Source organism: Lepidochelys kempii, chromosome 22 (genome assembly GCF_965140285.1).
Source record: "Lepidochelys kempii isolate rLepKem1 chromosome 22, rLepKem1.hap1, whole genome shotgun sequence".
Classification (NCBI taxonomy): Eukaryota; Metazoa; Chordata; order Testudines; family Cheloniidae; genus Lepidochelys; species Lepidochelys kempii.
In genome coordinates this window covers 10,119,768-10,140,743 of record NC_136401.1, presented here as the reverse complement: position 1 = coordinate 10,140,743, position 20,976 = coordinate 10,119,768, and the positions used below count along the sequence as shown (strand labels likewise).

General features: G+C 43.6%; 1 protein-coding gene across 1 annotated transcript in view; it reads right to left on the bottom strand.

Moving 5' to 3' along the window:
* Positions 1-2,223: 2,223 nt before the first annotated feature.
* Positions 2,224-20,976, bottom strand: part of BARX2 (BARX homeobox 2) — a 53,545-nt gene continuing 34,792 nt past the window's right edge. The window contains exons 2-4 of the mRNA XM_073321082.2: positions 12,489-12,786; positions 5,221-5,305; positions 2,224-3,466 (exon numbers count right to left, since the gene is read on the bottom strand). Coding sequence (XP_073177183.1) covers positions 3,215-3,466; positions 5,221-5,305; positions 12,489-12,786 — 635 coding nt within the window. The 3' untranslated portion in view covers positions 2,224-3,214. The remainder of the gene's footprint in view (positions 3,467-5,220; positions 5,306-12,488; positions 12,787-20,976) is intronic.

Sequence of the window (20,976 nt, the reverse complement as noted above, 5' to 3'; positions counted from 1 at the left end):
GGCGGGAGACTGGGCAAGCATGTTCGGTGAGGAGTGATCCTGCATTGGCAGGATGATGGAGTGGGTGTTCTAACAGGTCTCCTTCTCCCTTTGATATCTATGATTCTATGAGATTTTTGGCAGTGTTGTACCCACATATAGTCTTGATTCAGCCTTGAACCCAAACCCTGAATTCTAACCTAAATCTGAACTAGATCTGAAATGACTTGACCAATGTTACCCAGCAGGCCACTTGCAGAGTGAGGAATAGAGCTCACGTCTCCTGAGTTCCAGTCTATCCAGTAGGCCACACTGCCTCTCATACTGGGTCTTGATGAAGGTGGGATCTCTGAATATTAGGGTCTGATCGAAGCCCATTGAAATCAATAGAAAGACTCCCATCAATGTTCATGGGTTTTGTATCAGCTGAGCAAATACTGAACAGTAATTTAGGCAAAAGTAGTTTAAAGTTTATAAACTACCTGGCTTTGACAGTGTTCTCTCCTCTTTTGATTTGAGTTTGTTTTCTATGAACTTTCTAGAGGTCGAGTTCGCTGGCAGGAAGGATGGTGGAAATGACTGATTTTAAGTGAATATCAGAATATTTGTAGAGTAAATGTTGAACTCGTAAATATAAATCACACTGGAAAGCTAGATGCAAAGAATGATGCTCATCCAAAAGAAGAACAGAAACTCTGAGTGATTTATGGATGCATTCAAAAATAACCAGTGCAGTTAAATATTAAATACCCACAGCAAATAATTCACAGTGATTAGAGCTGGATTAAGATTTTTCCCACTGAAAAATGGCATTTTGTCAAAAACAATTTAGAAGGGGGCAGGGAATGTCATTTTCTACGCTATTAATTTTTCAATAGGAAATTTCAAAGCCAAACAAATTTTTGTTTTGTTTTAAATTGACGTTTTCGTTTTGTTATAGGTTTTTGAAAACTGAATTTTTTTGAAACTTCAGATTTTTTATATTTTTGTTCCCCTCTCCTTTTATTTTTATTTTTTTGATGGGCTCATTTTTTTTTCTTTCTTTCTTTCAATTTCCCTTTTTCCACTGTCACATTTAAAAACGTCCTGAACTTTGAGAAGTTAGACTGAGGAAAGGAAAACTTTAAAAACAAACCGCCCTGAACGTTTTTTCATGGCATGGAGCTGAGTGGCAAAAAAAAAAAAAGGGTGGACAATGAAATTTCAAAATTTTAGAAATTCAGCATTTTTAAAAAAAAGTTTTGAAAAAAAGGAAAAATTGTTCTATTTCCAACTTTGCAAAATGGAAATAACTGACATTTTTGTGAAGTTGTTGTTATCAGCTCCACAAAGGATTTGCACATCAAAAATAATTTAGCAAAAGATTTTGAATTCCAAATAAACTTGACAAACTGCTAGACATGTACAGACACTTGGCAAATAGAAAGGTGAAATTCATTAGGTAAACTATTCACAGCAAATTATGTTCCTAATTCTAGTCCGCACAGAAAATGATTGGATTTGAGACATTTGAATACATTTCATTTACAAAATTTTGAATCTATGGCTACTAGGAAGTCATAGATTTTTAAGGCCAGAAGGGACCAGTGTGATAATCTAGTCAGACCTCCTGCATAACACATGTCATAGGACTTCCATGTAGTAAGAACACCAGAACAAGTCATTACTTGTGATTGAACTAGAGCATATGTTTGAAAAACACCCAGTTTTTATTTAACTTCCAGGGATTCACCACAACATATTGTGCCTATATTCTAGCTGATAGGACAGATACCAGACTTCTGGCCTTCCACTCTTATATTCATTCCTTTTCTTTTGCATTGCCGAGTGTTTGGTGACTTTGTGGAATGGGCACCTGTTCAAAAATTTTGAAAAATTTCAGCACAATCCCTAAAGTAGGAAGGATATCTGTGATTAAGACACAAGGTTACAAGTTAGGAGATCAAAAGTAATACCCTCATCCTTTTCTGCCATATAAAAGGGGAGGAGAGGTGTAAAGGGGCCCTAAATGCCATATCTGTCTGGTGGAGGATCCTCCCAGCACAGGAACGTGAAGACAGCTGTAAAGCTTCCCCCTCACTCTCCGAGGACCACCTTGGTCCTGACGCTGCCTCTGCTGACACTGCCTGACTCTGTCTGTGCTAGTGTGACACACAGAAGAAATCCTCTGTCTAGGATTTGGAAGAGAAATGACACGGAGTCTTATTTATATATTTAATTTTTAATTAAAAAATAAAGGTTATTTTAATACATCTCTTGCAGCCTTCGGGCAAAATGCACCCTCAACAAGACTTTAGGAAACACGATGCATATCTAGTCTTGGCACACAGGTCTTAAAAACAAATGCGAACTTTCTTCAGCCGCTTTTTAACTCCATTACTTTCCCCTAACCCTGAAAACATTTAAATGCTTCTTGGGGGGGAAAAAAAAATACAAACCCTACAATAATTAGAAATGGGTCTGAAGCAAAAATCCCAGTTCTGGAGCAGCTTGAAATCCAAACTGTGATCTCAATCCAGATTTTACCCAGTGGCCTTTACCTTTATAAAGGTTTGCCCCACAACCCAGATCTGATCACCTCAAACCTCCAGGAGAGATCTGAAATCTGAACCATGACCTGGGTCTGAATCTTGCACCTATCTTTATAATGGGCTGAACCAAAACCCTAGGTCTGTGCATCCTCCAAAAAACTGTTTCGCTTGGGCCCATGCCTAACAGAAATAAGTGCTGGTTAAATGAGAAATCGTGCTGTAAAAGTTCCCCTGTTCCTGGCAGTCACTGCCTTGAGGCCAGACTAAGTGCTCTGTCCATTTCTACCTTAAAAGGCAAAGATACGGCCAAGCGAACACACCGAACCCTCCAAGATGGTCATATCACTACACAACCACCTCCCACGGCATGAAAGGAACCCTGGGCTTTTCCTGATTCTCCAGGCTGTCTCACATTTCTAGACACAGTTTCTTCTGGAAGATAGCAGTAAAGTACTCAGGCCCCCTTGTTATCTGCAGGAAGGACTTACACATGCTGTTGGGAAGGGAAAGACTATCACCATATGCATTGGGTTTCTTTGTTCCAAGGTGGCCCATGCTGGTTGATTCCCAATGGCACAAAGTGCACAAGCTCCTGACTTATACACAAGGTCTTTTTGTTTTATTTATTTATTTATGTTTTTTTTCTCTTTCCTTTTTCTGTGTTTTTTTTTCCTTTTCTTTTTTTTTTTTCTGTTTTTCCTCTTTTAACTTGAGGGCGTCGTCTCCTCTGGGGAGGGCTCCACTGTGTGCTCCGGAGACTTTCCTGTCTCCAAGGAGACTTCAGGCTTCTCCTCTGTCAATTCAGGCTCTTCTGGGGCCTGAGATGTCTCGAATATCTGCCTCTGAACTTGGCTGTTCATCTTTTCCTCTGCCTCAATCTCTTCTGAGGTGGGGATGGAGTTTTTCTTCGGGCGGCCTTTGGGCTTTGTCGGAGCTTCCTGTCCACCTTTCAGTACCTGGAACAAAGATAATAAGTGTTTGGACCATTCTGAACTGCACTGGTGTCTGCCATCCAAGTTCCTGATGGTACTTTTAACATTAGGATAAAATCTATCCCTGTTCAAAGAGCAGGCCCAAGGTTTAGGCACCCTTACCTCCTACTCCGGACTCAAGTAGAACTTAAGTGATGCGTAGGCCTTGTGGGGCTTAAATGGGGCTTAATTAATTTAAATGGAGGCAAGTACAAACCCAGAAAACACTAATATCTCAGACTCTATGTAGGGTCCTGAGTTCAAGGCGGGTTGTAAAGGGGTCTCAGTATAGGGTTGCCAACTTCCTGACCCAACAAAACCAAACACCCTTGCACCGCCTCTTCTCCAAGGCCCCACCCTGCTCATACCATCTTCCCCCCTTCCCTCTGTCGCTCGCTCTCCTGCATCCTCACTCACTTGCTCATTTTCACCAGGCTGGGGAGGACTTGGGAGGGACCCAACTCTCAATGCAGCACATGTACAGGCTTGTCCAAAATTCAGCTCCCTTACTGAGATTTTCTTTTCATTCTTAGCTTAAGTAACAACAATCAAACCTCCGCCTGAGTTTCCAAAGTGAATTTTTTTCCTCCCTTCAGCTCTCTCTTGTCTCTTAGAGACTCAATTCTTTTTACTCCTGCTTTGGAACTAATGAGACCCACCTGGTCTTCCTACCAGGATGAGTCAGCAAAATAGCTCTGCCACCTCTATTATCTCCATTTTGCATACAGTGGAACTGGGGCAAAGAGAGGAAGCAACTTGCCTAAGGTCATGCAGCGAGTCAGTGACGGAACCAGAATGGAACTAATGGGACCTGACTGCCCTTCCTTTCCTCTAATACAATACAGGACAGACACAGTGTTGTCATTATTGTAGCTGGAGTGATGTATTGGACAAGTAGAAAAGGAGTACTTGTGGCACCTTAGAGACTAACCAATTTATTTGAGCATGAGCTTTCGTGAGCTACAGCTCACTTCATCAGATGTAGTGAGCTGTAGCTCACGAAAGCTCATGCTCAAATAAATTGGTTAGTCTCTAAGGTGCCACAAGTACTCCTTTTCTTTTTGCGAATACAGACTAACACGGCTGTTACTCTGAAACCCGTATTGGACAAGTGGGCATTCTAGATGTTTTTTGAAGGACAGGGAGGAGGCTTGGTGTACACTAACTGAGAAACTGCATGTAAAGGCTTGAAGTTGGGAATGCATGAAGGAGATAAAGGGAAAAGTCAGGAGAGAAATGTGGGCAGACCATAGGGAGCAGGAGCAGGTGTACAGGAAGAGTTGGAGGCAGGGTCAGAGTTAAAGACAGCTTTAAAAGTGAGAAGCAGGGACATCACTTATCAAAGCTGGACTTAGCTTCATTGAGTTGAAGTCTCTTTATGATCCAGGTGCACCCCCAATTCCCACAAGCAATAAAGACCCCAGGGTTGCCAAAAAATGAAAAGGGAGAAATTTCTGCTCCTCCCCCTTTTGTCCCTTTGCTTTGAATCCGCACTGCTATCCATGGCCAGTCTTACCCAACATACATTCAGCCATGTGAGCTTTTGAGCAACCAGTTAGCAGTAACAAACTGAACTTTAAAATTCTGGACCAGATCCTCAGCTGGTGTAAATCAGCATAGCTTCATCGGCAGAATTTATGCCAAAGACTTCCAAATGTACACCCAGATTTACTCCAGCTCAGGATTCATCTCTCTGACATTAGATTGGAGGCCTGGTTGGGAACCTTTTGATCTCTTACCATTTTCTTCCACTTCATCCTGCGGTTCTGGTACCAAGTCTTCACCTGGAGCTGAGTCAGCCCCAGTGACTGGGCAAGGTCCAGCCTAGAAGACAAGAGATACAGAGACTTGACAAAGGAAATGAGTCCAGATGCACTGCAGTAGCCAATCCCTGATTGTATCCTGTAGAGAGAATGGGGGGCTCACATACAGCGAAGTAAATTCCAGAAAAAGATCGCTATCAGCTTCTCCTAACTCGTCTTTTCTCTCCAGTTCAGAGGAGAATTACAAATCAGTATAAACAGTCATGATCCAAATTTAGGATCCAAAGAAGTATGGTCTTATGGAGGAAGCAAGAATGGTTTTGTGGTTATGACGCAGAATAGGGAGAGAGGAAGAGATGGAAACAGACCAGCTATCCTATGTGTTTTGTTGGGCAAGTGAACGAGGACAAAAGTTCAGTCATCCAGCTGGAGACAACTTGGCCCTGACATTCAGCACCTCTGAAAATCAGGCCTTAGGTGTCTCAAGACAGCACCCAAGAATTCACACCCAAAATCAGAGGCCACCTTTGAAAATTTTGGCTGCCTTTATTGTGCTTCACTTTCTCTATATATAGACTGGAGATAAGGATGCTTTCTAACCTCAAAAAGGTGTTGTGTGTCTGAATTTATTAATTTGCTGATATTACAGTGATGAGAGCTCTAGAAATGCCTATAAATAAATTTGTGTGTGTTGGGCCTTCCGGGGAGCTACAGTAGACAGCACAAATGCTTATCCTAACTTATCCGGGCCAAACCTCCAAATCTGTAATGGTTCCTTTATGACTATTAATCTATTTATTTCTTTACAAAGCCTGAGATCTGGAGAGCCTGGGCCAAATTCATCCCTGATGAAATTCCTTTATTTGTCACTTAAGTGAGAACAAATCTCGACCTAGTGGTGCAGTGGAGCTGCATTCAGGATGAATTTGGCCTTATGTGATTCAGAAATTCTAAGTAGAGCTGGGCAAATGTTCTGCAACAATGTGAAGCCATGCAAAACTCAGATGGGTTCAGGTGCAAACATGGAGTTGCATCTAAACATATTTTAGGTCCTGTGAACTTTCTTTTTGTAGCCCCTGAAACAACATGTTGTATGTCCCTGAAACAGCTTTGGAAACACATTTTCCAAAGCTGAGTTTTTCATAACAAAAGTTGTGATCCAACTGGATAGATAGTGGGGACAGTCACACACACCTATATTCAAATACCCTAACAAACAAACCCGCACGTGCTTTCCCCACTTTGGGACCCCTTTGCAGTTAAAGGGGCTGATTTTCCATCACCTTATATCACTCACCATACTGAATAGCTGGGGTATTGAAGTCAAAGGAGCTACATGGATGAGTTTGGGAGATCAGAATCAAGCCCACAGGTTCCAGACATTATCCCATCTGCACTCCTTGGCTTCTAATTAGCCATGCGACTAAGTAGCTCACCATGCCCCTCAATGTAGCCCCCGTCAAAAGACACAAGAGTGAGTGCAGATCTCAATCCATGCCCTTGCCACTGCGTTACCAACTCATGAGCTCACATGGGAAATATGTCTGTTTGACAAACTCCTGCCAGGAAGCCTGTGTCTTGTCACACCTAGATTACCTGTAACCTTTACAACCTCTCTCCGTGTGCATTAGCCTAGGAAACCAAAGAAACAAATAGAGAGAGAGAGAGAGAAAGGAAGAGCTAGGGGAGCAGAGATTGCTCATCAGCCTTGGTCATGTACAAAGTCAAGAAACCTTCATGTCTCTAATTAATTCAGCAGCCAAGACTGCTTTGATTGATGGTGTCACTCAGCTGGTCACATGAGGCAGTGCTGAGCCAGTCAGCACAACACCTGAGCCTTAGGGGATAGAGAATCATGCCAAATGGGCCAGATATCAAAAGAGCCCAGCATGCTGGGTACTGAGCTCTTTCAAAAAAAAACCATGGCGTAGGAGTCACTATGGGAGCTAGTTAAAATTTGACCCCATTTAGATGCTTAGATGGGAGTTGCACTCATTTGAAAACCTGTCCTTGATTGTGGGTCCTAAGTGTTTGAAAATCTGGCCCAATGTGACCTGTGCTTTGGTGACATGAGTCATCAGATGAAAAAAATAGGCATATAGCTTAGAGGCAGGCTTGGCAGAATTCCATATGTATTTTTTTTCTTTTGACAGATAATATTTATTTGTAAGCTTTTTGTATTGTTAATCAATTTAAATTTTCACAGTTGCAGAAAATTATGGGGGGGGGGGGGAGGGCCAGGCAAAAGGGGGCAGTCACACAATAATAATTTAAATGACAGATGTTGTCAAGATTCAAAAAGCTAAAGCTTTATAAATGTCAAGATCACGTCAAAATATACAAAGTAAAATGTCCTGAATCAAACGATAAAAAGTTCTCTAGCAGGATTTTTCTTACTTTGTCTATCTCTAAATTTTGTTTATTATCTATGGCGGGGGGTGGGGTAGGGGGGATTTAGTCAGTTTGTGTGTGTACAGTGAAAACAACATTCACTGACTGATAAAAATCTAATCCTTCCAACCTTAGGCCTTAAAAGTTGTTTAAACTAGGGGTTGGTGACACATGGGGTTTAAGGTTTTGTGAACCTCTCAAACACTTTCTTTAGGTTTGCAAAGCTACTCTGTGTTGGCAACCTTTTCTCCTGTAATTTAAACCAACAATTTTCTCCCCACACACCCCAACACATGGGTAATTCAAGTTCTTTAAAACAAACCAAAAAAACCCCTCCTTTTCTTTTTTCGCTAACGAGAGGCACGTGTAACGCGTTTGGCACAGAATAAACCCAAAAAGTTAGGCTGACATGATATGTAAATCTCAAATCACTTTGTAAATAATAATACACCAAGCTTCAGAACTCCTTACATGAGGTAAGTCAGTAGTTACAAAAAGGGAAACTGAGGCACAGAGCGGTGTGGCAATTTGTCCAAGATTACCATACAACACGTTAGAAACGGAGCCTGAAACAAAATTCAAGTGTCCTAGCTTCCACACCAATGAGGTGTCCATTGGAAAACACTTCACAGAGCCACATTGCCTCAAAGGGTAGTCTCAGATCTCCTTTGTGAGGGTTCCAGACAAACAGCAGTCAAACAAGCCTAATTCAGTATAACTAGAGCTGATCAGGAAACCCAGACACTTCTCCCCCTCTTTTTTTTTTTGTTACTTTTTCTATCTTTTTTCCACTGGGAAAATTGGGGGGGTGGAGTAAAAAGTATGTGAAATGGGAATGAAAACAAATTTCACACTTTTTTCCAACTGAAAACAAATTGGAAAATAATGAAAAAGTACATGAACATTTTAGAAAACAGTTAAAAATGTGAAAAGTGGGTTTTTTCCTCACTTTCATTTGCTTTTTTTTACCTTTGCTCCCTTTTTCTAATGTAAAAAAAAAAGAGAGAGAAATGGGTAAAACTTCCCCAATCCAAAAGCTGAAAATGAACAGCTGAAATGTTTTATTTCCCAAACCTGAAAGGAAACTACATTTTAAGTGAAAATGAACATGTCATTTAGACATACATTGATTCAAAATGAAACAAAAATGTTCATTCAACTTAAAACGTTACCGTTTTAGGGGTCACCAAATGAAATGAATAGGCAGCAAGTTTAAAACAAACAAAAGGAAGCGTTTCTTCACACAACGCACAATCAACCTGTGGAACTCTTTATGAGGATGTTGTGAAGGCCAAGACTATAATAGGGTTCAAAAAAGAACTAGATAAGTTCATGGAGGATATGCCCATCAATGGCTATTAGCCAGGATGGGCAAGGATGGTGTCCCTAGCCTCCGTTTGCCAGAAGCTGGGAATGGGCGACAGGGGATGGAACACTTGATGATTCCCTGCTCTGTTCATTCCCTCTGGGGCACCTGGCATCGGCCACTGTTGGAAGACAGGATACTGGGCTAGATGGACCTTTGGTCTGACTTGATAGCTCAGTGGTTTGAGCATTGGCCTGCTAAACCCAGGGTTGTGAGTTCAATCCTTGAGAGGGCCATTTAAGGATCTGGTGCAAAAATTGGGGATTGATCCTGCTTTGAGCAGGGGGTTGGACTAGATGACCTCCTGAGGTCCCTTCCAACCATGAGATTCTATGAATATGGCCATTCTTATGTCATTTTTGTTTTAGTTTTTGGAAAACAAAACACACTGATTTCAAAATGAATATTTGGGGGTTACGTTTTCCAGTCAGAAATCGGAACAATTAATTAAAATTTCCCTGTGGAAAATTTCAGTTTCACCAAAACCATATTTTCCAAAGGGGAAATTGTAAGGTATAAACATCTCAACCAGCTCTAAATATAAACATAAACAGTATTGGTCAAGAGACACTCAGGGAGAGATTGTGACCTTCCCTACTGGTGGCTGCAGTGAGGCTGTTGCTCAGCAAACCCAGCTCCCCATTACACCTCTTATTTATGGGCTAGTCACAGTCACGGTCCTCTATGTTCCCTGAGGGCAAAGACTGCTCCAGTCTAGTGCTCATAGTGGAACTAGCTTCTCTAGAGGGGTTGGGTAATGGGCAGGTTTCTGCCTACACACCCACACCCACACCTGCACTAGCCAGTGGAAATGAGCCAGCATGGGAGAGGGAAAACACGCTGTGCCCTTTCAAAGGGTGAAGCAGGGGGAAATGCTTTGCTCTCTATTCCTTGCATGTATCTCTCTGCATAAATACATGCTGCTATGCACATGTATTGAGCCCTCTCTTTATATAATGCGCGTGGTATGTGGTTTCCATTCATTCATTCTATTCAGGTCACCTTTGATCCTGGGAAAAGTTAGCCTTAATCGAATCCGGTCTTCTGCCCAAGTCCTCCACCAATGGCAAAGTCATCTTTCTCAGTCCAGAAGACGTCACAGTTCAACTAGAGAGAGCTCAGCACCACAACGACTGAGCAGCCCTTCTGCTACCTCTGCTTTTTCCACTTTAAGGAACGTTTTTGTCCTGTGTCTTTTTAAAGTAGTCGTGATAGGCAATGCCATGGGAGACACTCTCCCCTCAGTGCAGAAAGCCCTTGCTAGTCATGGCCAAAGTGTCCTCCAACCAGCCCTTGCCATGCATCACTGTGCCCTGATCCATTTGAAATGAATAGAAGTAAACTAGGGAGGAGCCAGATATAGTTTCCAGGATGCTGGCTGTCCCCTCGCCTTGGAAAAGCTACTGTAGTTCAGAGACAGTCTTTAGTATTTAAAGACAATGTTAAAGGTACCCGATGAAGCAGTGTGTAAATGGAGATCACGTTTCTTTACGGGAGTCATACATGCACTTTGCACTGGGGTCAATGACTGCACTTAGTGCTAGCCACTGGAGAATCAGGCCCCCGATGTGCGACTTACACGACCATATACATCACTGCTGACAGTTCAGCCTAGAGGTCTGGGGATTTGTTTATAAACAAACTAGGGAAATGCAACCGAGATGGAGCTACTATAAGATGGGTAAAACACTTGTTGGAAAACCATTCCCAGAGAGTAGTTATCAGTGGTTCACAGTCATGCTGGAAGGGCATGAGTGGGGTCCCGCATGGACTGGTTCTGGGTCCAGTTCTGTTCAATATCTTCATCAATGATTTAGATAATGGCGTAGAGAGTACACTTATAATGTTTGTGGATGATACCAAAGTGGGAGGGGTTGCAAGTGCTTTGGAGGATAGGATTAAAATTCAAAATGATCTGGACAGACTGGAGAAATGGTCTGAAGTAAATAGAATGAAATTCAATAAGGACAAATGCAAAGTACTTCATTTAGGAAGGAACAAATCAGTTGCACACATACAAAATGGGAAATGACTGCCTCAGAAGGAGTACTACGGAAAGGGAACTGGGGATCATAGTGGATCACAAACTTAATGAGTCAACAGTGTAGCACTGTTGCAAAAAAAGTGAACATCATTCTGGGATGTATTAGCAGGAGTGTTGTAAGCAAAACACGAGAAGTAATTCTTCCGCTCTACTCCACGTTGATTAGGCCTCAACTGGAATATTGTGTCCAGTTCTGGGCATCACATTTCTGGAAAGATGTGGACAAACTGGAAAAAGTCCAGGGAAGAGCAACAAAAATTATTAAAGGTCTAGGAAACATGACCTATGAGGGAAGATTGAAAAAATTGGGTTTGTTTAGTCTGGAGAAGAGAAGACTGAGAGGGGACATGAAAACAGTTTTCAGGTACATAAAAGGTTGTTAAAGGGGGAGGGAGAAGAATTATTCTTCTTAACCTCTGAGGATAGGACAAGAAGCAATGGGTTTAAATGGCAGCAAAGGAGGTTTAGGATGGACATTAGGAAAAACTTCCTAAATGTCAGGGTGGTTAAACACCGGAATAAATTGCCTAGAGAGGTTGTGGAATCTCCATCACTGGAGACTTTTAAGAGCAGGTTGGACAAACACCTGTCAGGAATGGTCTAGAGCAGTGGTTCCCAAACTTGTTCTGCCGCTCGTGCAGGGAAAGCCCTTGGCGGGCCGGGCCGGTTTGTTTACCTGCCGCGTCTGCAGGTTCGGCCGATCGCGGCTCCCAGTGGCCGTGGTTCGCTGCTCCACGCCAATGGGAGCTGCTTAAAGCGGCGGCCAGTATGTCCCTCGCTCCATGCCGCTTCCAGCAGCTCCCATTGGCCTGGAGCAGCGAACTGCAGCCACTGGGAGCTGAGATCGGCCGAACCTGTGGAAGCGGCAGGTAAACAAACCGGCCTGGCCCGCCAGGGGCTTTCCCTGCACAAGCGGCGGAACAAGTTTGGGAACCACTGCTCTAGATAATACTTAATTCTGCCATGAGTGCAGGGGACTGGACTAGATGACCTCTTGAGGTCCCTTCCAGTTCTATGAGTCTGTGATTTCACTCACCTGCTCAAGGCTGCACTGGGCCCTATATTCTCCTCTGTGAGCTCAGAGTTTTACCTATGTTTCCTCTGGTTTTCTGAGAGTCATGTATGTAAATCCCCTGTAGATGGCTCGGTCTCATAGGGTACACCTACACAGCAAGCAAGATTCTGCAGCCGCAAGTCTCAGAGCCCAGGTTTACAGACTCAGGTTTACACTACAGCACAAAAAATATCTGTGTAGACATTCGGGCTCCAGCTCTGAAGCCTACCCCCATTCCTAGAGCTCAGGCTCCACACAGATATTTTTAGCGCTGTAGCATGAGCCCGGATTTGCAACTCACAGTTGCAGGCTTCTTCCCTAAGGGTCATGGCCCTGCAGCCACTTTCCCAGCCTTACCCCCAGTCACACCCCAATCCCGTTCCTCTGACCTGTCTGGCGTGGACAGATACTTCTGCTTTTGGAATTTCTTCTCCAGCCCCATCAGCTGGAGTTCTGTGAAGATGGTCCGGCTTCGGCGAGGCTTTTTCAACCGCGGGGTGGGCTGCTCCCCTTCTGACTCGCTGCTGGCATGAGTTTCGCTGGCTGGTGTCTCCGCGCTGGTGGCTCCCAAGGAGGAGTGGGGTGACAGTGCTCGGGAGCTGGGAGCTGCAGGGACAAGGTGAGGGACCACAGAGGGCTGCCGGGTGATGACGGAGATGAGAGGATATGCCCTCAGAGATGGGGACCCTAGGAGGGAGGAGAGAAGGGAAGTACAGTTCAGTGGCAGAATTGTTTAGTGGATAGTGCCCTGGACTGGGAGTCAGGAGACCTGGTTTTCATTCCTGGCTCTGCTGCTAACCTTCTGTGTGACGTTCTTTAGCAAGACACTTCCCCTCTTTGGGCTTCTGTTTCTTCCCTTCCCCCCACACCCCGCCCCCTGCCTCGCACCCCCCAGGCCCCCGCTTCGTCTGTCTCATCTATTCACATTGTAAGACCCTTGAGGCAAGGAGTGTCTTCTACTGTGTGTTTGCCGAGTTGCCTTCTCTAGGTGCGACTGTAATACAACTAATAAATAATCTATTCAGTCATGAGCAGAGCGGGGCCAAACCTTTCAGATGAGTAGAGTCTAATTAGTCCAAAAAAATGCAGTTGGAAATTACCCAAAACTATTTGCAAATTCAAATCAAACTGGGCAAACAGATTTAGCCAAAACAATCAGGGGGGAGGTTTTTTTTTTTTTTTTTAACATCTGAAACGTTTCATTTAGACACTTTCAAAAATGAAACATTTTGATTTTTCATTTCAAAACAAGATTTAATTTCTAAATGTAATTAGATCTATTTAAATAAAAAGGTTAAAAAAAATCCAAAAACTAAAACATAAAAAAAACAAAATATTGTCTTGGGTCGACCCGATATGATGATTTTTTTCTTGGATTGTTAGGTTCGGCCACCAAACCGAAAAAAACAATTGTTTGCTCAGTTCTAGCCGTGAGTGATCTATGCAGTAGAGGTGGTTCAGTTTACCATGTAGTTTCGCTGAGAGATGAAATCAAACCAAACTTTATGCCCATCAGTCATTTAATCTGTGCAACTTTCCTTCTCTGTCAGCACCGAATGAATCCCTAGAAATGGGCCCACACTGAACCATCAGGGTTGTACTAACCCTCAGAACTAGAAAGACGTTCAGCTCTGGCTCAAGCACCAATCTTTGTGGCTCGGGGGCCATTCTGGAACATCAAATCCAAACATGCCCAAACGCTCGTGGAAGTTCTGATTCCGACCCAGGCTTCCCAACCCAGGCTTGAGTCTACTTCAGCAGCATCCCAGGTCCTAAGCCCTATAAATCAGGCATCCTCTTACACCTTTGTACAGTGAAACTGGACCAATTTGTGGGGAATGTGTGTTTCATTGTGATGCGATAGGAACAAGAAATGTTGGGTCACGAATCCTGGATTCGATTCACTGCTTTACAGCTGACTTGCTGTGTGATCTTGGGCAAGTCACATCATTTTTCTGTGCCTCAGTTTCCCCATTAGTAACACTGGAATAATAATCCTTACCTCAGAGCTAAGACTTACCTAAGGTTTAATTAATGATTGTAAAGTGCTTTGAGATCTTTAGACAAATGGTGCTCTAGAAAGGCCAGGTATGAGTACCATCATTGGGCCAGATTGTGAACCTCTTACTGCTACTGATGAGCACCTGTTTACACAAGCAGTTCTGTGGATCTCATTGGGCCTAGTATGAGCAACTGTTCACCATTGAAAGTAAGGGGCTGACCATCTGGCTCAGAGAATGAGCAATCACGTTACAAATGCTGTTAAAAGCCTGTGAGTTTCTCTCTTTCTGGATAAATTATCCTTTCAGAATCTCATTGTTCATGCAACCAGGATTAGATTCTATTATTGTCCTCTGAGCTAGAGGACAGGGGTGTCAGACGTAATCAGTCATGCTCCCCATGGTGAGTAGCGCAGAGCAGGCCAAAGAATAAGCCTGCACTTAGCAGCTCAATAATCAAAAATTACATAATCATGGTGAAGTCTTAAAAAAGGCAGTTCTAAGAAAGATGGCTGAATTTAGTCATATCTGACTAAATGATTGCAGTGCTATCCAAACCCCTCCAGTAGCTGCAGCGATCTACAAAACCCAGCTGATTGCTGTGATCTCTACCACTATTTTTCCCTTCACATCAAAACTTTATTCAATTTCAAACAAAAACAAAACCTGAAATCCAAGAGAAGACAAGACAAGAATTTACCAACAACCATTAACTGGTGTAATAGGAAAAAACAGTGATGTTTTGTTTCTATGGATCCTTTGGCACCTCATGACAACGGTGATTTACAAATCCACCAGCTCGCTGGGCCAAATTCTGCCCCAATTTACCCCCCAATGGCTGTACAAAGAGTAAGTTTAGGTACAACTCAGCCCTTCACTTTCCAGTGCCCAGTGTCTTGAATTCTGCCTTCACTGATACTTCCGCAGCCTCATTGACACCAGCTGGGTTGCATGGGAGTAACTTAGGGCAGAACCTCGCCCACTGCATTGGAACCATCTTGCCAGGAGACCACTGCCATTTCTTTCTCTGCCACTGTGGTTTATGAACGGCGATGTGCTCGCCCCCAGCCTGCAGCCTCCTTTGTGCCAGTTACACCAGGGCAAACAAGCTGCAGGGCCCCCCACTTGGAGAATACCCCCAATTCAGGAGGCCCTCTGCAGGAACCATGGGGCCAACTCTACCCCTGCCCTGCCTGGCAGGAAGTCCTGGCACAGGGGATGATATTGGGTGGGACCAAAGACATGTTGGTGGAGTGGCTGGGTGGCAGTCCTAAGCCTTGTCCTGCTGCTATGATCCATGGGGGCCATAGCAGCTGGGCTATAATAGGGCAGCCTCAAGGGCCCCTACCAGCCCCCATCAGGCTCAGGATAGGGAGAGGGCAAGCACAATCCCTTGTGCCAACACAGGAATGGATATGGCCCACTCTATCTCCTACTCCAATATCAGGAGATCTTGGTTAACAGCTTCCCAACCCTGGTACAGAGCTCAAGACCTCCCTGCTCTGCTGCAGGGCTCACACTCCAAATCTTTTCTCATAGCCCAAAATACCATTCCTATTCTTGCACATAAGTGGCTTTTGGCCACAGCCAGACATCTCACTGATACTTTCTCCCTTACACCCCTGCGTGTTTCCAGTGTAGCAGGGAAGAAACCACAAGATTGTTAAAGAGCAATAGATCACCCAAGCTCAGAAACTTCTGAAGGGCTCCAGCTGATTGAAACCTTGAGAGGGAAGCATTTTTACAAAGGACTGGCCTGTAGGAAGCTTAGCAAAGGGTATTTTATAGCAGAGCAATCAGCATTCTTCTTTGGGTTAGGGGTGGCACATGGGGCTGCACAGTGGGAGAACTAGAACAGCTTCCAGAGCTAGGAAAAACTCAGACATCAGGGATTGTTCTTTAGACTGCCGAAAGCTACTTATGTAAGAGGAATATGTAGAGGGGAAAGGGGAATCTCCTTCCTTGTACCATGATCACTGGCCTATGTGTATGTTTATTATTGTAGTGTTAGGTGTGCAGAGTAAGACACAATTGATGAATGCTGGGAAGCACAAGGAACCAGATTTCACGAGAAATGGTTCCAGATCTTCAAGTACTCAGTCCCCTCAACTGGGACCATATTTCTAAGTGCTTAACTCCCATTTAAGCCCCTAAATAAGAGATGTATTTTCCAAAGTGTTCAGCACCCAGCAGATCCTGTTGTGACACATCTAGCCAGATTTTCAAAAGAGCTCAGCACCTTTTTATTTTGGTCTCTATACAGAAGCACGCACTTACTTTGGAAAATCTGGTCTGTTACCCATGCTTGCTGTGTTGCAAGTCAGGATTTGCTATTGTCAGGCTGCTCAAGAGTGCTAGGCAGTAAGCAGCTTGTTAGAGCCATTGGCTCTAACTATTTTCTATTCATTTATTATTTAGGAATATTAAAAAAAACTGTAGATCAAATATTGGGCCAAACAATTGTAGCAGCATCTCTTTAATTGACCATTATTAATAATAATAATAAATAATAATTTATTATTTGTATTTCCATAGCCTCTAGGGGTCCTATTCATAGTTCAGGAATCCATTGTGCTAGGTGCTGTACAAACATAGCACAAAAAGATGGTCTCTGCCCCAATGAAAGCTTCTTTCTAGGTATACTCAGTCCTGTCTTGGCATGGGGAATGGGCTAGATGATCTCTTGAGGTCCTTTCCAGCCCTACATTTCTATAATTCAGTGAAGATGCCTCATCTTCACTCCAGCACCTGACAAGGTTTCTCAGATTTCTCATCCCTAGTTCTGAAGGAATAAGGAGAATTTGCCATGCAGGATGTTTGAGAGATACAGCAAGGAGAGCACTCAGAAAGATACTTGGGATCTGAGACTACCTTACACTGTCTGAGGGAAGGTTACAGTTACAGAAATGGGCCAAAGTCTATGATCCTTGGTCTCCTCTTTCACTGGTTTAAATCAGGGATAGCAGCATTGTAGCCAGCAGAGTGACATGGTTGAGACTTTCAAAGGAGCCTTAGAGAGTTAGGCACCCAACTCCCAAAATCCCAGCCATACAGGTGTAAGTGAGGCGTTGAGGAGGCCCCATGGGTCTGACTAGCTAGATACATTTATAGAGCATTGATCACTGAGGAATCTAGGCTCTAGATCATAAAGTAAAAATCTAGGGTACAAACTGATCTGAATCTAGATACCTCAAAGATTGGGGGTGTTTGGATACAAAGCCCTTCCTGTTCTGTCTAGATATACCATTGATAATGTTTCAGTCACTATTGTATCTAGATTCCATTCGCACGATTCAAATCCAAACACAGTTCTGGATTTCAAACACCCCTAAGTTTGGATCCAGATATAGATTCTGAACATCCCAGAGTTCAACAGTGCTTGGATCCTTCTCTAGACAGACACAGTAATTGTGGAAATGAAGCAATTTCTTAATCTACAACAAATTAAATATTGGCAAATGGCTCCGTCTGCTCAGTGCTGTCATGACTTGCTCAGTCTCAAACGTAAAGGAGCTGAGACAGCTGTTTTTCCACTCGGTAGCTCTGTCTTACTGAACAGTTTCAGTTGGATACAGACTATAGACTTTCCCATATCACTGTACCCAACACCAACAACAGTTGGACTGTCCCTGAAGTGACCAGATGTTAAGGCTGATTTATCCACGGGTTGTCATATAATAATAATACTTTGAATTTCTATAGCACTTTTCGTCTGAGCATTTCCAAGTGTTTTTAAAAGAAATCAGTCAAGCCTCACAGTGTCCCTATGAGATGAATGACTAATATTGTGCCCATTTTACTGGTGAATAAATGAGCCAGAGTGAGGTTAACTGACTTGCTCAAAGCCACATACTGCCTCCGTGGCAGGGCCAGGAATAGAACCCAGGAGTCCTGGTTCCAAGTTAGAGGCATGTAAAATATTCATAACAAAATACAAAAAGGCTCAGAATTCAGAAGGATATTTTGTGGGAAGTTTTCATCATGAACACCAAGAAAACACCAGGAAAATCATCCCATTTCCCCAAAAGGATTTAATCCAGAATGAGACTTTTTACCAGTCAAATCAGGCTCATTCTGAGGTATAACTCAGATCCATATGGCAGTAACCCTGATTTGCTCCAGCAGCATGTTACATCCACTTCCCACAGACATGAACACAAAGTGCAAGCCAATGGAGAATCAAGTTCCCCTGAGCCGTTTCTGAGCCCAGATGTGCTAACAGGAACTGAAAACACTTGCTTTTCATGAGACCGACCTGAAGTCCGCTCCAACCATCTGTTGGAAGGTTTTGATTAAACTTCTTATGACCACTGGACATGACACAATATATACCACCACAACCCCCACTGGATCACATTTCAAAAGTTTAATGAAAATTAAATACTTCAAACAAATCTTTTTTTTAACTTCTTCCTTCCACCTCTGGGCTCTGTGCGATCTATGCTGCATACCTTTGACACAGACAAATAGAAACTAGGGGAGAAAAGGGAAAGCACTATTTAATTGCACTGTGACTGCCAGCAATGGCAGAACAGTTTCTCCTCCTGGGCAGAGTCAGCTAATTCTGTTTTGGAAAGAAAGAAGAAGGAAGGAAAGATTTATGGATCAGCTCCCCTTGGCAGGTTAGCTCAGCTTGGAGGCAGAATGAGATCTCACTCAGAACACGCTGCAGCGAAAGGTAAATAAAAGAAGAAAATGAACTTACGACACAGGAAAGTCTATAAATCTGCACCGTCCTAAGTGTCAAAACAAAAGGAAACCAAAGAGGAGTTTAGTTCATTTTCCAAATGAAATGTCAGCTTCAGACTGCGGTGAAAGTGAAGGCGGCCTGAAGGAAGAAAAGATCTAGCCTCAAAGAGAAGAAAAGAAACCTTAAATATGGAGCTGAGCAGAAAATGGGGAATTTTCATCAAAAAACTGAAAAGAGAACAATAAAATTAGTTTTCAGCAACCAAAAAATTTTGGCTGTCATTTTTCATTTTTCTAACAAAAATATTGAAAAATGTTCTAGGAAAGCCAATACTTTCCACAAAAATGTCTGTTTAATCAAAAATCCAATTTTTTGTTAAAAAAATTGCTGGTAATTTTTTTGGATCAGGCTTGCTTAGAAATAAGGAAAGATAAATCATTTGCATAATCGCTCAGGGGTTGCCTAATTCTGCTCCCACTGAAATCAAGCAGAGTTTTACACCTGGCTTCAATGGGAGCAGGATTACGCCAATGCTGAGTGCTTCTGAAAATCCCACTGAGTCTGTTAGTGCTGGAGCAAACAGGCAGTGGGTGAAATTCACCCTGGGGCAGAGGACCAGCACAAAGCCTGTGGTCTAGTTATGTCACTCCTCAGGCCAGATCCTCAGCTCATGCACATCAGCATCCAAGTCATCTTACACCAGCTGAGGATCTGGCCTTTAAGCGAGATCTAGGTGGTACGTAGTCCTTGTGCCTGCTCTCTGCACAAAGGTGAATTTCACTGCAAGGGCATTTATTAGTCACAGGCCACACCCTCGGCTGGTGTAAATTAGTGAAGCTCTGTTGAAGTGGGAGGTGAGGATCTGTCCCAACAGGAGTAGTAACCCTGACTTGCTCCAGCAGCCAGAAAGCTAGCGCAAACCTTAGTGCAAACCTTAGTGCAGGGTCCCTGGAAAGCAAACCCCCAGGAGGAGAGGATGTCATAGCATAGTTTCTTTCTTGCACTGCAGGGGCTAGTGCTGTCCAAGAACCGGTCAGTACTGGGGAGGGAGGTAGTATGATCAAGGCAGCATAGGACTTGCGGCTTCACCATCCCCCTAAGCAGCCTCTGTCAACAGGCCTTCTATGGAGCCACAGACATAACCTAAAGCACCCGCTTTCTCCCCCCCCAGCAGAAATCAAGATGGAGGGCAGCAATGATAACGCCTTCCCGCGGGCTGACCCTCTCCCTTCAGCCTCGTTGGCATGGGGAACAAGCATGTATCCCTCCCTGCTCCAGCCACACTGGAGCTGGCTGCAGAACTATCCATAGATGCCTCCTTCTTTCAGAGAGCACTTGTGTGCATTCACCCCTCTCGCGGTGTGCCACGGCAGCCCAAGGCTTCAGCAGGCGCACGATGCCCCACTTCCCCAGGAGGACATTTCCTATAGCACCGGGCAGGGCTCATTTAGTCCTTCATCAGCCTTTTCATAGGTACCCATGGCTGGTTCTCTCTGTCCAAATGCACCTGTCGCACTGGCGATAACGCTGTGTGTCAGGGCAGGATGGCAGTCAGGCAGCAACAGGCTGGGCAGTGTGCCCACACAGCTCACGGAACTGCTATCTTCCCGCCGACACAGCAGAAATCTCCTGCTGTTTGGTCTAGCCCCCCTGAATTCTGTCTTATCTACTCCCAGCTCTGATGTCACATTTTTATAGGCCCTCTCCTTCATGACCCATATTTAAATGTACAAGGAAACCTAAGTTCTCATATTAGGACCAGCACACTCTGTAATTATGTATTATGTAATCAGGGTAGCATCCAATATTTGCCAAGCGATTTCCAAATGCTGGAGAAAGATGGTGTTCAGAGGGGGTCACAATCTACGCACAGACACATATTCAGAGGCAAGGAGAAAGAGGAATGACAATAATGTATATAATTGCCTGTTGTCTGGCTCTCTGGCCAAGATCACCTGTTGCACCAAATAGGCAATAGATTTAATAATTTTATTAAGATGATGTTGAAGTAAAAAGAAAACGGTACAGAGTTTAAGTACAGAAGTTTCTAGTTATCAGGGAATAAGGTACAGATTATCAAGGGGTGCAAAATTCGGTTTAGGAACAGGTGGCGTAAGGAATAATCTGCTATCTCCCCGATTGGGGGTAAAAGTTTAACGGGTCAAAGTACGGACATTGAGATATGGG